Source organism: Lonchura striata, unplaced genomic scaffold (genome assembly GCF_046129695.1).
Source record: "Lonchura striata isolate bLonStr1 unplaced genomic scaffold, bLonStr1.mat Scaffold_121, whole genome shotgun sequence".
NCBI lineage: Eukaryota > Metazoa > Chordata > Aves > Passeriformes > Estrildidae > Lonchura > Lonchura striata.
Genome location: NW_027461087.1, coordinates 710,373 through 721,475, shown reverse-complemented (window position 1 = coordinate 721,475; position 11,103 = coordinate 710,373). Strand labels below are relative to the sequence as shown.

The window sequence follows — 11,103 nt, the reverse complement described above, 5'->3', positions numbered from 1 at the left end:
CGCAGCCCCTCCGCCGGCGCCGCGCCCCTCCTCGCCCATCCCGCTGCTGCCGCCCCCCAAAAAACGCCGCAAGGCCGAGGAGCCGCCGCCGCCGCCGAGCCCCCCGAGCCCCCCGAGCCCCCGCCGGCGCTGCCCAAGCCCCCCGCGCCCCTGGCCCGCCGCCGGGAGCCCCCCGCCCGCCCGCCGCCGCCGCGGCCGGTGGCCAACCTGCCGGCCGACCACGCCTCGCTGGTCAAGAGCTGGGGCGACGCCGCCGCCGCCGCCGACGGGGGTCCCGGCCGGCGCCCCCCGGCCCGGCGGCCGCCCCGCGCCGCCGCCGAGCACCTGGGGCCAGCTCGCTGCTGGAGCTGGCCCGCGGCGGCGCCCAGCGCGGGGCCGGCGACCTGGCGGTGCTGGCGGCCATCGCCCTCACCCGCGACGGCGACGCCGCCGAGGGACCGAGCCCGACGCGCCCTCGCCGGCGCCGCGGGACCCGCCCGTGCTGCTGGAGCACAACTACGCCATGCGGCGCGGGCCGGGCCGCCCAAAACGCCGCCGGCCGCGCCCGCCGGCCACGCGCCGTGCCTGGAGGAGGTGCTGGAGGCTCCCGAGGAGGTGGTGGCCGAGCTGCCGCCGCCCGGCGTCGCCGAGAGGGACGCGGCGGCTGCGCCGCGGCGCAAGCGGCACCGGCCGCCGCCGCCGCCGTCGTCGTCGAGCGACAGCGACAGCGACGGCAGCAGCAGCGACGGCGGCGGCGGGCGGCGCTGGCTGCGGCCGCGCGGCGCCGCGCCCGCCGCGCCCGCGGCCTTCGCGCCGCGCGGCGAGTTCGAGCAGATGACGATCCTGTACGACATCTGGAGCGCCGGGCTGGACGCCGAGGACGCGCGGTTCCTGCGGCTCACCTACGAGCGGCTGCTGCAGCAGGACGGCGCCGCGCACTGGCTCAACGACACCCACTGGGTGCCCCACACCGATATCCTGGCGGGGCTGGGGGCAGGCGGGGCGGCGGGTGGGGACACGGGGATGGGCGTTGGGGACACGGGATGGGCGCTGGGGACATTGGGATGGGCGTTGGGGACACTGGAATGAGCGCTGGGGACATGGGGATGGGAACTGGGGACACTGGAATGGGTTCTGGGGACATGGGGATGGGCGTTGGGGACACGGGAATGGGCGTTGGGGACATGGGGATGGGTTCTGGGGACATGGGGATGGGAGGTGTGGACATTGGGATGGGCACTGGGGACACTAGAATGGGTGTTGGGGACATTGGATGGGCGCTGGGGACACGGGGATGGGTGTTGGGGATATGGGGATGGGCGCTGGGGACATTGGGATGGGCGTTGGGGACATTGGGATGGGCCTTGGGGACACTGGAATGGGTTCTGGGGACATGGGGATGGGAATTGGGGACGTTGGAATGGGCGTTGGGGACATGGGGATGGGCCTTGGGGACACTGGGATGGGTGTTGGGGACACTGGATGGGCGTTGGGAACATGGGGATGGGCGTTGGGGACATTGGAATGGGCGCTGGGGACATTGGAATGGGTGTTGGGGACATTGGAATGGGCGCTGGGGACATGGGGATGGGCGTTGGGGACATTGGATGGGCGTTGGGGACATTGGAATGAGCGTTGGGGACACTGGATGGGTGTTGGGGACATTGGAATGAGCGTTGGGGACATTGGATGGGCATTGGGGACACTGGATGGGTGTTGGGGACATTGGAATGGGCATTGGGGACATTGGAATGGGCGTTGGGGACATGGGGATGGGCGTTGGGGACATTGGAATGAGCGTTGGGGACATTGGATGGGCATTGGGGACACTGGATGGGCATTTGGGACATGGGGATGGGTGTTGGGGACACAAGGATGGTTGTTGGGGGACATGGGGATGGGTCTTGGGGACACGAGGATGGGATTTGAGGACACAAGGGTGGCATCAGGGACACCAAGATGGGTGTTGGGGACACCAAGATGGGTGTTGGGGACACAAGGATGGGATTTGGGGACACAAAGATGGGCTTTGGGGACACAAGGATGGGATTTGGGGACACAAGGGTGGCATCAGGGACACCAAGATGGGTGTTGGGGACACAAAAATGGGCTTTGGGGACACAAAGATGGGCTTTGGGGACACAAGGATGGGATTTGGGGACACAAGGGTGGGATTTGGGGACACAAGGGTGGCATCAGGGACACCAAGATGGATGTTGGGGACACCAAGATGGGTGTTGGGGACACCAAGATGGCATTGGGGACACGGGGACGGGCGCTGGGGACCCAAGGGCTCGTCCCCGCCGCCGCTGGCCGTTGCGCCTTGACGCGCTCACTGACGAGGACGAGCAGCCCGCGGCGCCGGCGCCGGTGGCCGGAGTGCCGGGAGCACCGGACGGGCAGCGCCCGCAGCGAGGGCTACTACCCCATCAGCCGGCGCGAGAAGGCGCGCTACCTGCGGCCCTGCCCCGCGCCGCGCCCCGACCCCGACGCGCCCGACACCCAGGTGAGCCCGCCGCGGTGGCGTCCCCACCGTGGTGTCCCCACGGGGTCCCCACCATGGTGTCCCCATGGGGTCCCCACTGTGGTGTCCCCACGGGGTCCCCACCATGGTGTCCACACCACACCCCACGGCGTCCCCACAGTGTCCCCACCGTGGTGTCCCCACGGGGTCCCCACCATCGTGTCCCCACCATGGCGTCCCCACTGTGCCCCATGGTGTCCCCACAGTGTCCCCATTATGGCGTCCCCACCACGGCATCCCCACCACAGTGTCCCCACCATGGTGTCCCCACCATGGTGTCCCCACTGCACCCCACAGTGTCCCCATGGCGTTCCCGCCGCGGTGTTCCCACCATGCCCCATGGTGTCCCCACAGTGTTCCCACCATGGTGTCCCCGCCACGGCGTCCCCACCGTGCCCCACGGTGTCCCCACAGTGTTCCCACCGTGGTGTCCCCACCCTGCCCCACAGTGTCCCCACAGTGTCCCCACCATGGCGTCCCCACTGTGCCCCACGGTGTCCATACAGTGTTCCCACCGTGGTGTCCCCACGGGGTCCCCACCGTGGTGTCCACACCGCACCCCACAGTGTCCCCACCGTGTCCCCACCGTGGTGTCCCCACCGCACCCCACGGCGTCCCCACAGTGTTCCCACCGCGGCGTCCCCACCGTGCCCCACGGTGTCCTCACAGTGTCCCCACAGTGTCCCCATGGCATCCCCACCATGGCGTCCCCACGGCGGCGTTCCCACCGTGCCCCACAGCGTCCCCACAGAGTCCCCACCATGGTGTCCCCACTGCACCCCACAGTGTCCCCATGGTGTTCCCGCCGCGGTGTCCCCACCATGCCCCATGGTGTCCCCACAGTGTCCCCACCATGGTGTCCCCACTGTGCCCCACAGTGTCCTCACAGTGTCCCCACCACGGTGTCCCCACCGTGGCGTCCCCACCGTGCCCCACAGTGTCCCCACAGTGTCCCCATGGCGGTGTCCCCACCACGCCCCACAGCATCCACACAGTGTCCCCACAGTGTCCCCACTGCTCCCCAGAGTGTCCCCACCATGGTGTCCCCACCGCGGCGTCCCCACTGTGCCCCACGGTGTCCCCACAGTGTCCCCACCATGGCGTCCCCACCATGCCCCACGGTGTCCCCACCGTGGTGTCCCCACCGCACCCCACAGCGTCCCCACCGTGATGTCCCCACAGTGTCCCCATGGCATCCCCACCATGGCGTCCCCACGGCGGCGTTCCCACCGTGCCCCACGGTGTCCCCACAGTGTCCCCACCATGCCCCACTGTGCCCCACAGCGTCCCCACAGTGTCCCGACCGTGGTGTCCCCACTGCACCCCACAGTGTCCCCACCATGGTGTCCCCGCCACGGCGTCCCCACTGTGCCCCACGGTGTCCTCACAGTGTCCCCACCATGGCGTCCCCACCGTGCCCCACGGTGTCCCCACAGTGTCCCCATGGCGGTGTCCCCACCACGCCCCACAGCATCCCCACAGTGTCCCCACCACGGTGTCCCCACTGCTCCCCAGAGTGTCCCCACCATGGTGTCCCCACTGCGGCGTCCCCACCGTGCCCCACGGTGTCCTCACAGTGTCCCCACTGTGGCGTCCCCACCGTACCCCACAGTGTCCCCACAGTGTCCCCATGGCAGTGTCCCCACCACGCCCCACAGCATCCACACAGTGTCCCCACCGTGGTGTCCCCACCATGGCGTTCCCACCGTGCCCCACGGTGTCCCCACAGTGTCCCTACTGCACCCCACAGTGTCCTCACAGTGTCCCCACCATGGCGTCCCCACCATGCCCCATGGTGTCCCCACCGCGGCGTCCCCATGGCAGCATCCCCACCGCACCCCACAGTGTCCCCATGGTGTCCCCACCGCGGTGTCCCCACCACGTCCCCACCATGGCGTCCCCACTGTGCCCCATGGTGTCCCCACAGTGTCCCCACCATGGTGTCCCCACCGCAGCGTCCCCACTGTGCCCCACGGTGTCCCCACATTGTCCCCACCATGGCGTCCCCACCACATTGTCCCCACCATGCCCCACAGTGTCCCCACCGCGGTGTCCCCACCACATCCCCACGGCAGTGTCCCCACCAGGCCCGCGGTGGCGTCCCCACCACGCCACACGGCGTCCCCACGGTGTCCCCATGGTGGCGTCCCCACTGTGGTGTCCCCACCGTGCCCCACACGTCCCCACGGCGTCCCCACCACGGTGTCCCCACCACGGTGTCCCTGCTGTGGCGTCCCCATAGCATCCTCACCACGGTGTCCCCACCGCACCCCACAGTGTCCCCACCATGGTGTCCCCACCGTGGCGTCCCCACTGCACCCCACAGTGTCCCCACGGTGTCCCCACCACGTCCCCATGGCGGTGTCCCCTCCCGCAGGGTCCCAACCGCGTGCTGTCGGAGCGCCGCTCGGAGCAGCGCCGGCTGCTCAGCGCCATCGGCTCAGCCGCGCTGCCGGACAGCGACCTGCTCAAGCTCAACCAGCTCAAGGTGGGCCAGGCCGGGCTCGCTCGGCGTCACCGCGGCGCCACCGCCATCCCCATCCCTGTCCCCGTGTCCCCCCGTGTCCCCCCATCCATGTCCCCATGTCCCCCCATGTCCCCCCGTGTCCCCATGTCCCCGTGTCCCCCACCTGCCATCCCCATCCATGTCCCCATGTCCCCACGTCCCCGTGTCCCCCCGTGTCCCCCTGTGCCATCCCCATCCCTGTCCCCGTGTCCCCCCATCCCTGTCCTCGTGTCCCCCCGTCCCTGTCCCCATCCCCACATCCCTGTGTCCCCCCATGCCATCCCCCTCCCCATGTCCCCATGTTCCCCCGTGTCCCCCCATCCATGTCCCCACGTCCCCGTGTCCCCCCATGTCCCCCCGTGTCCCCCATCCCCATCCCCATGTCCCCATGTCCCCCCGTGTCCCCCCATCCATGTCCCCATGTCCCCACATCCCCGTGTCCCCCTGTCCCTGTCCCCACGTCCCCATGTCCCCCTGTGCCTTCCCCGTCCCTGTCCCCATGTCCCTGTGTCCCCCCGTGTCCCCCCGTGTCCCCCCATCTCTGTCCCCATGTCCCCCCGTCCCTGTCCCCATGTCCCCCCATGTCCCCCATCCATGTCCCCCCGTCCCCACATCCCCGTGTCCCCCCATGCTATCCCCGTCCCTGTCCCCATGTCCCCCTGTCCCCGTGTCCCCCCTTCATGTCCCCCCGTCCCCACATCCCCGTGTCCCCCTGTCCCTGTCCCCACGTCCCCGTGTCCCCCCATGTCCCCCCGTGTCCCCCATCCCCATCCCCATGTCCCCATGTCCCCCCGTGTCCCCCATCCCTGTCCCCACGTCCCCGTGTCCCCCCGTGTCCCCCCATGTCCCCCTGTGTACCCCCATCCCTGTCCCCGTGTCCCCACCTCCCCGTGTCCCCCCGTGTCCCCCCATCCCCGTCCCTGTCCCCACATCCCCGTGTCCCCCCGTGCCATCCCTGTCCCCATGTCCCCATGTCCCCGTGTCCCCCCATCCCCGTCCCCATGTCCCCCCGTGTCCCCCTGTGTCCCCCATCCCCATGTCCCCACATCCCCGTGTCCCCCCATCCCTGTCCCCACATCCCCGTGTCCCCCCGTGTCCCCCCGTGTCCCCCATCCCCATGTCCCCACGGCCCCGTGTCCCCCCGTGTCCCCCCGTGTCCCCCGTCCCCGTCCCCCCGTCCCCACGTCCCCGTGTCCCCCCGTGTCCCCCCGTGTCCCCCGTCCCTGTCCCCACATCCCCGTGTCCCCCCGTGTCCCCCATCCCTGTCCCCACATCCCCATGTCCCCCCGTGTCCCCCCATCCATGTCCCCACGTCCCCGTGTCCCCCCATGTCCCCCCGTGTCCCCCATCCATGTCCCCCCGTCCCCACGTCCCCGTGTCCCCCATCCCCATGTCCCCACGTCCCCGTGTCCCCCCGTGTCCCCTCGTGTCCCCCATCCCTGTCCCCACGTCCCCGTGTCCCCCCGTGTCCCCCCAGTTCCGGAAGAAGCGGCTCCGCTTCGGCCGCAGCCGCATCCACGAGTGGGGCCTGTTCGCCATGGAGCCGATCGCGGCCGACGAGATGGTCATCGAGTACGTGGGGCAGAACATCCGCCAGGTGCGTGGCGCCGGCGCCCTCGGGGTCCCCTCGGTGTCCCCTCGGGGTCCCCAGTGCCGCCAGTGTCCCCTCGGTGTCCCCTCAGGTGTCCCCTCGGTGTCCCCAGACCTGCTCAGGTGTCCCCAGGGCCCCTCAGGTGTCCCCAAACCCCCTCAGGTGTCCCCAGGGCCCCTCAGGTGTCCCCAAACCCCCTCAGGTGTCCCCAGGGCCCCTCAGGTGTCCCCAGAGCCCCTCAGGTGTCCCCAGGGCCCCTCAGGTGTCCCCAGAGCCCCTCAGGTGTCCCCAGACCTGCTCAGGTGTCCCCAGGGCCCCTCAGGTGTCCCCGGACCCCCTCAGGTGTCCCCAGAGCCCCTCAGGTGTCCCCAGACCTGCTCAGGTGTCCCCAGAGCCCCTCAGGTGTCCCCAGACCCCCTCAGGTGTCCCCAGACCTGCTCAGGTGTCCCCAGGGCCCCTCAGGTGTCCCCAGAGCCCCTCAGGTGTCCCCAAACCCCCTCAGGTGTCCCCAGAGACCCTCAGGTGTCCCCAGACCTGCTCAGGTGTCCCCAAACCCCCTCAGGTGTCCCCAAACCCCCTCAGGTGTCCCCGGACCCCCTCAGGTGTCCCCAGACCTGCTCAGGTGTCCCCAGGGCCCCTCAGGTGTCCCCAAACCCCCTCAGGTGTCCCCAGAGCCCCTCAGGTGTCCCCAGACCTGCTCAGGTGTCCCCAGACCTGCTCAGGTATCCCCAGAGCCCCTCAGGTGTCCCCAAACCCCCTCAGGTGTCCCCAGACCTGCTCAGGTGTCCCCAGGGCCCCTCAGGTGTCCCCAAACCCCCTCAGGTGTCCCCAGGGCCCCTCAGGTGTCCCCAAACCCCCTCAGGTGTCCCCAGACCTGCTCAGGTGTCCCCAAACCCCCTCAGGTGTCCCCAGAGCCCCTCAGGTGTCCCCAGGGCCCCTCGGGGTCGTTCTTTGGCCACCACTGTTGACCCCTGGCCACCCTGGCCGAATTCTGCCCGCCGCGGTTGAGGCGAGGGCGGCTCGGTGACGCTGGGGTGACCCCGGGGTGGCCGTGGTGACCTCGGGGTGGCCGTGGTGACCCCGGGGCGGCCTGGGGTGGCTGCGGTGACCCTGGGGTGGCCGTGGTGACCTCGGGGTGGCCGTGGTGACCCTGGGGCGGCCTAGGGTGGCCGTGGTGACCCCGTGGTGGCCGTGGTGACCTCGGGGTGGCTGTGGTGACCCCAGGGTGGCCTGGGTGGCTGCAGTGACCCCGTGGTGGTCGTGGTGACCCCCAGGGTGGCCTGGGTGGCTGCAGAGACCCTGGGGTGGCTGCGGTGACCTCGGGGTGACCCTGGGGTGGCCGTGGTGACCCCAGGGTGGCCTGGGTGGCTGCAGAGACCCTGGGGTGGCTGCGGTGACCTCGGGGTGACCCTGGGGTGGCCGTGGTGACCCCAGGGTGGCCTGGGTGGCTGCAGTGACCCCGTGGTGGTCGTGGTGACCCCGTGGTGGCCGTGGTGACCCCAGGGTGGCCTCTGGGTGGCCGCAGTGACCCCGTGGTGGCCGCGGTGACCTCGGGGTGACCTCTGGGTGGCTGCAGTGACCTCATGGTGGCCGCGGTGACCCCGTGGTGGCCGCGGTGACCTCGGGGTGGCCTCTGGGTGGCCGCGGTGGCCTCTGGGTGGCCGCGGTGACCTCGGGGTGGCCTCTGGGTGGCCGCGGTGACCGCGGGGTGGCCTCTGGGCGGCCGCGGTGACCTCGGGGTGGCCTGGGCAGCCGCGGTGACCTCGGGGTGGCCGCAGGTGGTGGCCGACATGCGGGAGAAGCGCTACGCGCAGGAGGGCATCGGCAGCAGTTACCTGTTCCGCGTGGACCACGACACCATCATCGACGCCACCAAGTGCGGCAACCTGGCGCGCTTCATCAACCACTGCTGCACGGTGAGCGCGGCACGGCGGCGGCGGCGACGGCGACGGGGGTCCCGCGGCCCCCGGTGCTTGGGGGTCTCTGGGGGTCCCACTGACCCCTCATCCTGGGGGTCCCGCTGGCCCCCGGTGCTTGGGGGGCTCTGGGGGTCTCGCTGACCCCTCGTGCCCTTGGGGTCCCGCTGACCCCGGTGCTGGGGGGTCTCTGGGGGTCCCACTGACCCCTCGTTCCTCGGGGGGTCCCACTGACCCCTCGTGCCCTGGGGGGGTCCCGCTGACCCCTCATCCTGGGGGTCCCGCTGACCCCTGGTGCTTGGGGGGCTCTGGGGGTCCCCCTGACCCCCTGTGCCCTTGGGGTCTCCCTGACCACTCGTGCCCGGGGGTCTCTGGGGGTCCCCCTGACCCCTCATCCTGGGGGTCCCACTGACCCCTCGTGCTCTGGGGGGGTTCCACTGACCCCTTGTTCTGGGGGTCTCTGGGGGTTCCACTGACCCCTCATCCTGGGGGTCTCTGGGGGTCCCACTGACCCCTCGTGCCCTTGGGGTCCCCCTGACCACTCGTGCCCGGGGGTCTCTGGGGGTCCCCCTGACCCCCGGTGCTCTGGGGGTCCCACTGACCCCTCATGACCAGGGGTCTCTGGGGGTCCCACTGACCCCTCATCCTGGGGGTCCCACTGACCCCTCATCCTGGGGGTCCCACTGACCCCTCGTGCCCTGGGGGGGTCCCACTGACCCCTTGTTCTCGGGGTCTCTGGGGGTCCCCCTGACCCCCGGTGCTCTGTGGGTCCCACTGACCCCTCGTGACCTGGGGGGGTCCCACTGACCCCTCATCCTGGGGGTCCCACTGACCCCTCGTGCCCTTGGGGTCCCCCTGACCCCTCGTGCCTGGGGGTCTCTGGGGGTCCCGCTGACCCCTCCTGCCCTTGGGGTCCCACTGACCCCTCGTTCTGGGGGTCTCTGGGGGTCCCACTGACCCCTCGTGCCCTTGGGGTCCCACTGACCCCTCATCCTGGGGGTCCCCCATACCCCTCGTGCCCTTGGGGTCCCCCTGACCCCTCGTGCCCGGGGGTCTCTGGGGGTCCCACTGACCCCTCGTTCTGGGGGTCTCTGGGGGTCCCCCTGACCCCTCGTGCCCGGGGGTCTCTGGGGGTCCCACTGACCCCTCGTTCTGGGGGTCTCTGGGGGTCCCACTGACCCCTCGTTCTGGGGGTCTCTGGGGGTCCCACTGACCCCTCGTTCTGGGGGTCTCTGGGGGTCCCACTGACCCCTCATCCTGGGGGTCCCCCATACCCCTCGTGCCCTTGGGGTCCCACTGACCCCTCGTTCTGGGGGTCTCTGGGGGTCCCACTGACCCCTCGTGCCCGGGGGTCTCTGGGGGTCCCCCTGACCCCTCGTTCTGGGGGTCTCTGGGGGTCCCACTGACCCCGGTGCCGCCCCCAGCCCAACTGCTACGCCAAGGTGATCACCATCGAGGCGCAGAAGAAGATCGTCATCTACTCCAAGCAGCCGATCGGCGTCAACGAGGAGATCACCTACGACTACAAGTTCCCCATCGAGGACACCAAGATCCCGTGCCTGTGCCGCACCGAGAGCTGCCGCGGCACCCTCAACTAGCCCGGGGCGGGAAGGGCGGCGCGGGCGGCCTCCGGTGCCCGAGGTTGACTCGGCGCCTCCGCCGTTGGGTTTTGGCCGCCGCGGTCGGGGTTCGGCTGCCACCATTGACCATCGGTCGCCAGGGTTGACTTTTGGCCACCACCGTTGGGTTTTGGCCATCGTGGTTGGGGTTTGGCTGCCACCATTGACCATCGGTCGCCAGGGTTGACTTTTGGCCACCACCGTTGGGTTTTGGCCATCGTGGTTGGGGTTCAGCTGTCATAACAGACCTTTAGTCACCATGGTTGACATTTGGCCACCACCCTTGGCTTTTGGCCATCGTGGTTGGGGTTCGGCTGCCACCATTGACCATCAGTCGCCAGGGTTGACTTTTGGCCACCACCGTTGGGTTTTGGCCACCATGGTTGGGGTTCGGCTGCCACCATTGACCATCAGTCATCATGGTTGACGTTTGGCCACCGCCGTTGGGTTTTGGCCACCATGGTTGGGGTTTGGCTACCACCATTGACCTTTGGTCGCCATGGTTGACCTTCAGCCACCGCCATTGGCTTTTGGCCACCGCCGTTGGGTTTTGGCCACCATGGTCAGGGTTTGGCTACCACCATTGACCTTTGGTCGCCATGGTTGACCTTCAGCCACCGCCATTGGCTTTTGGCCACCGCCGTTGGGTTTTGGCCACCATGGTTGGGGTTTGGCTACCACCATTGACCTTTGGTCGCCATGGTTGACCTTCAGCCACCGCCATTGGCTTTTGGCCACCGCCGTTGGGTTTTGGCCACCATGGTCAGGGTTTGGCTGCCACAGCCGATGCGAGGGGCCACCACCGGCGTGAGGACGGCGCAGGGTCGACGTTCGGCCACCAGGACCAGAGTTTGGCCACTGGGGTTGACCCAACCAACAGGAAGAAGCCAAGAGCCAACCTCTGGACCGCGGGGCCGCCGCGCTCGGCGCGGTGACGTCGCCGGCGCTGCCGCCCTGGCATTGCCGCC

At 69.9% G+C, this 11,103-nt stretch overlaps 1 protein-coding gene across 1 annotated transcript; it reads left to right on the top strand.

Moving 5' to 3' along the window:
* Positions 1-502: 502 nt before the first annotated feature.
* Positions 503-10,530, top strand: LOC144248424 (histone-lysine N-methyltransferase SETD1A-like). The gene is made up of 7 exons (XM_077790595.1): positions 503-550; positions 595-952; positions 2,316-2,485; positions 4,881-4,991; positions 6,487-6,606; positions 8,379-8,516; positions 9,941-10,530. The coding sequence occupies exons 1-7, from the start codon at positions 503-505 to the stop codon at positions 10,112-10,114; spliced, it is 1,119 nt and encodes a 372-aa protein (XP_077646721.1). The 3' UTR covers positions 10,115-10,530.
* The last annotated feature ends 573 nt before the right edge of the window (positions 10,531-11,103 follow it).

Coding starts and splice junctions, on each gene's coding strand:
- LOC144248424 (XM_077790595.1), top strand. CDS start 503: ATGCGGCGCGGGCCGGGCCGCCCAAAACGCCGCCGGCCGCGCCCGCCG. Junction 953..2,315: donor CCACTGGGTGCCCCACACCG/ATATCCTGGCGG, acceptor TGACGCGCTCAC/TGACGAGGACGAGCAGCCCG. Junction 6,607..8,378: donor TGGGGCAGAACATCCGCCAG/GTGCGTGGCGCC, acceptor GGGTGGCCGCAG/GTGGTGGCCGACATGCGGGA.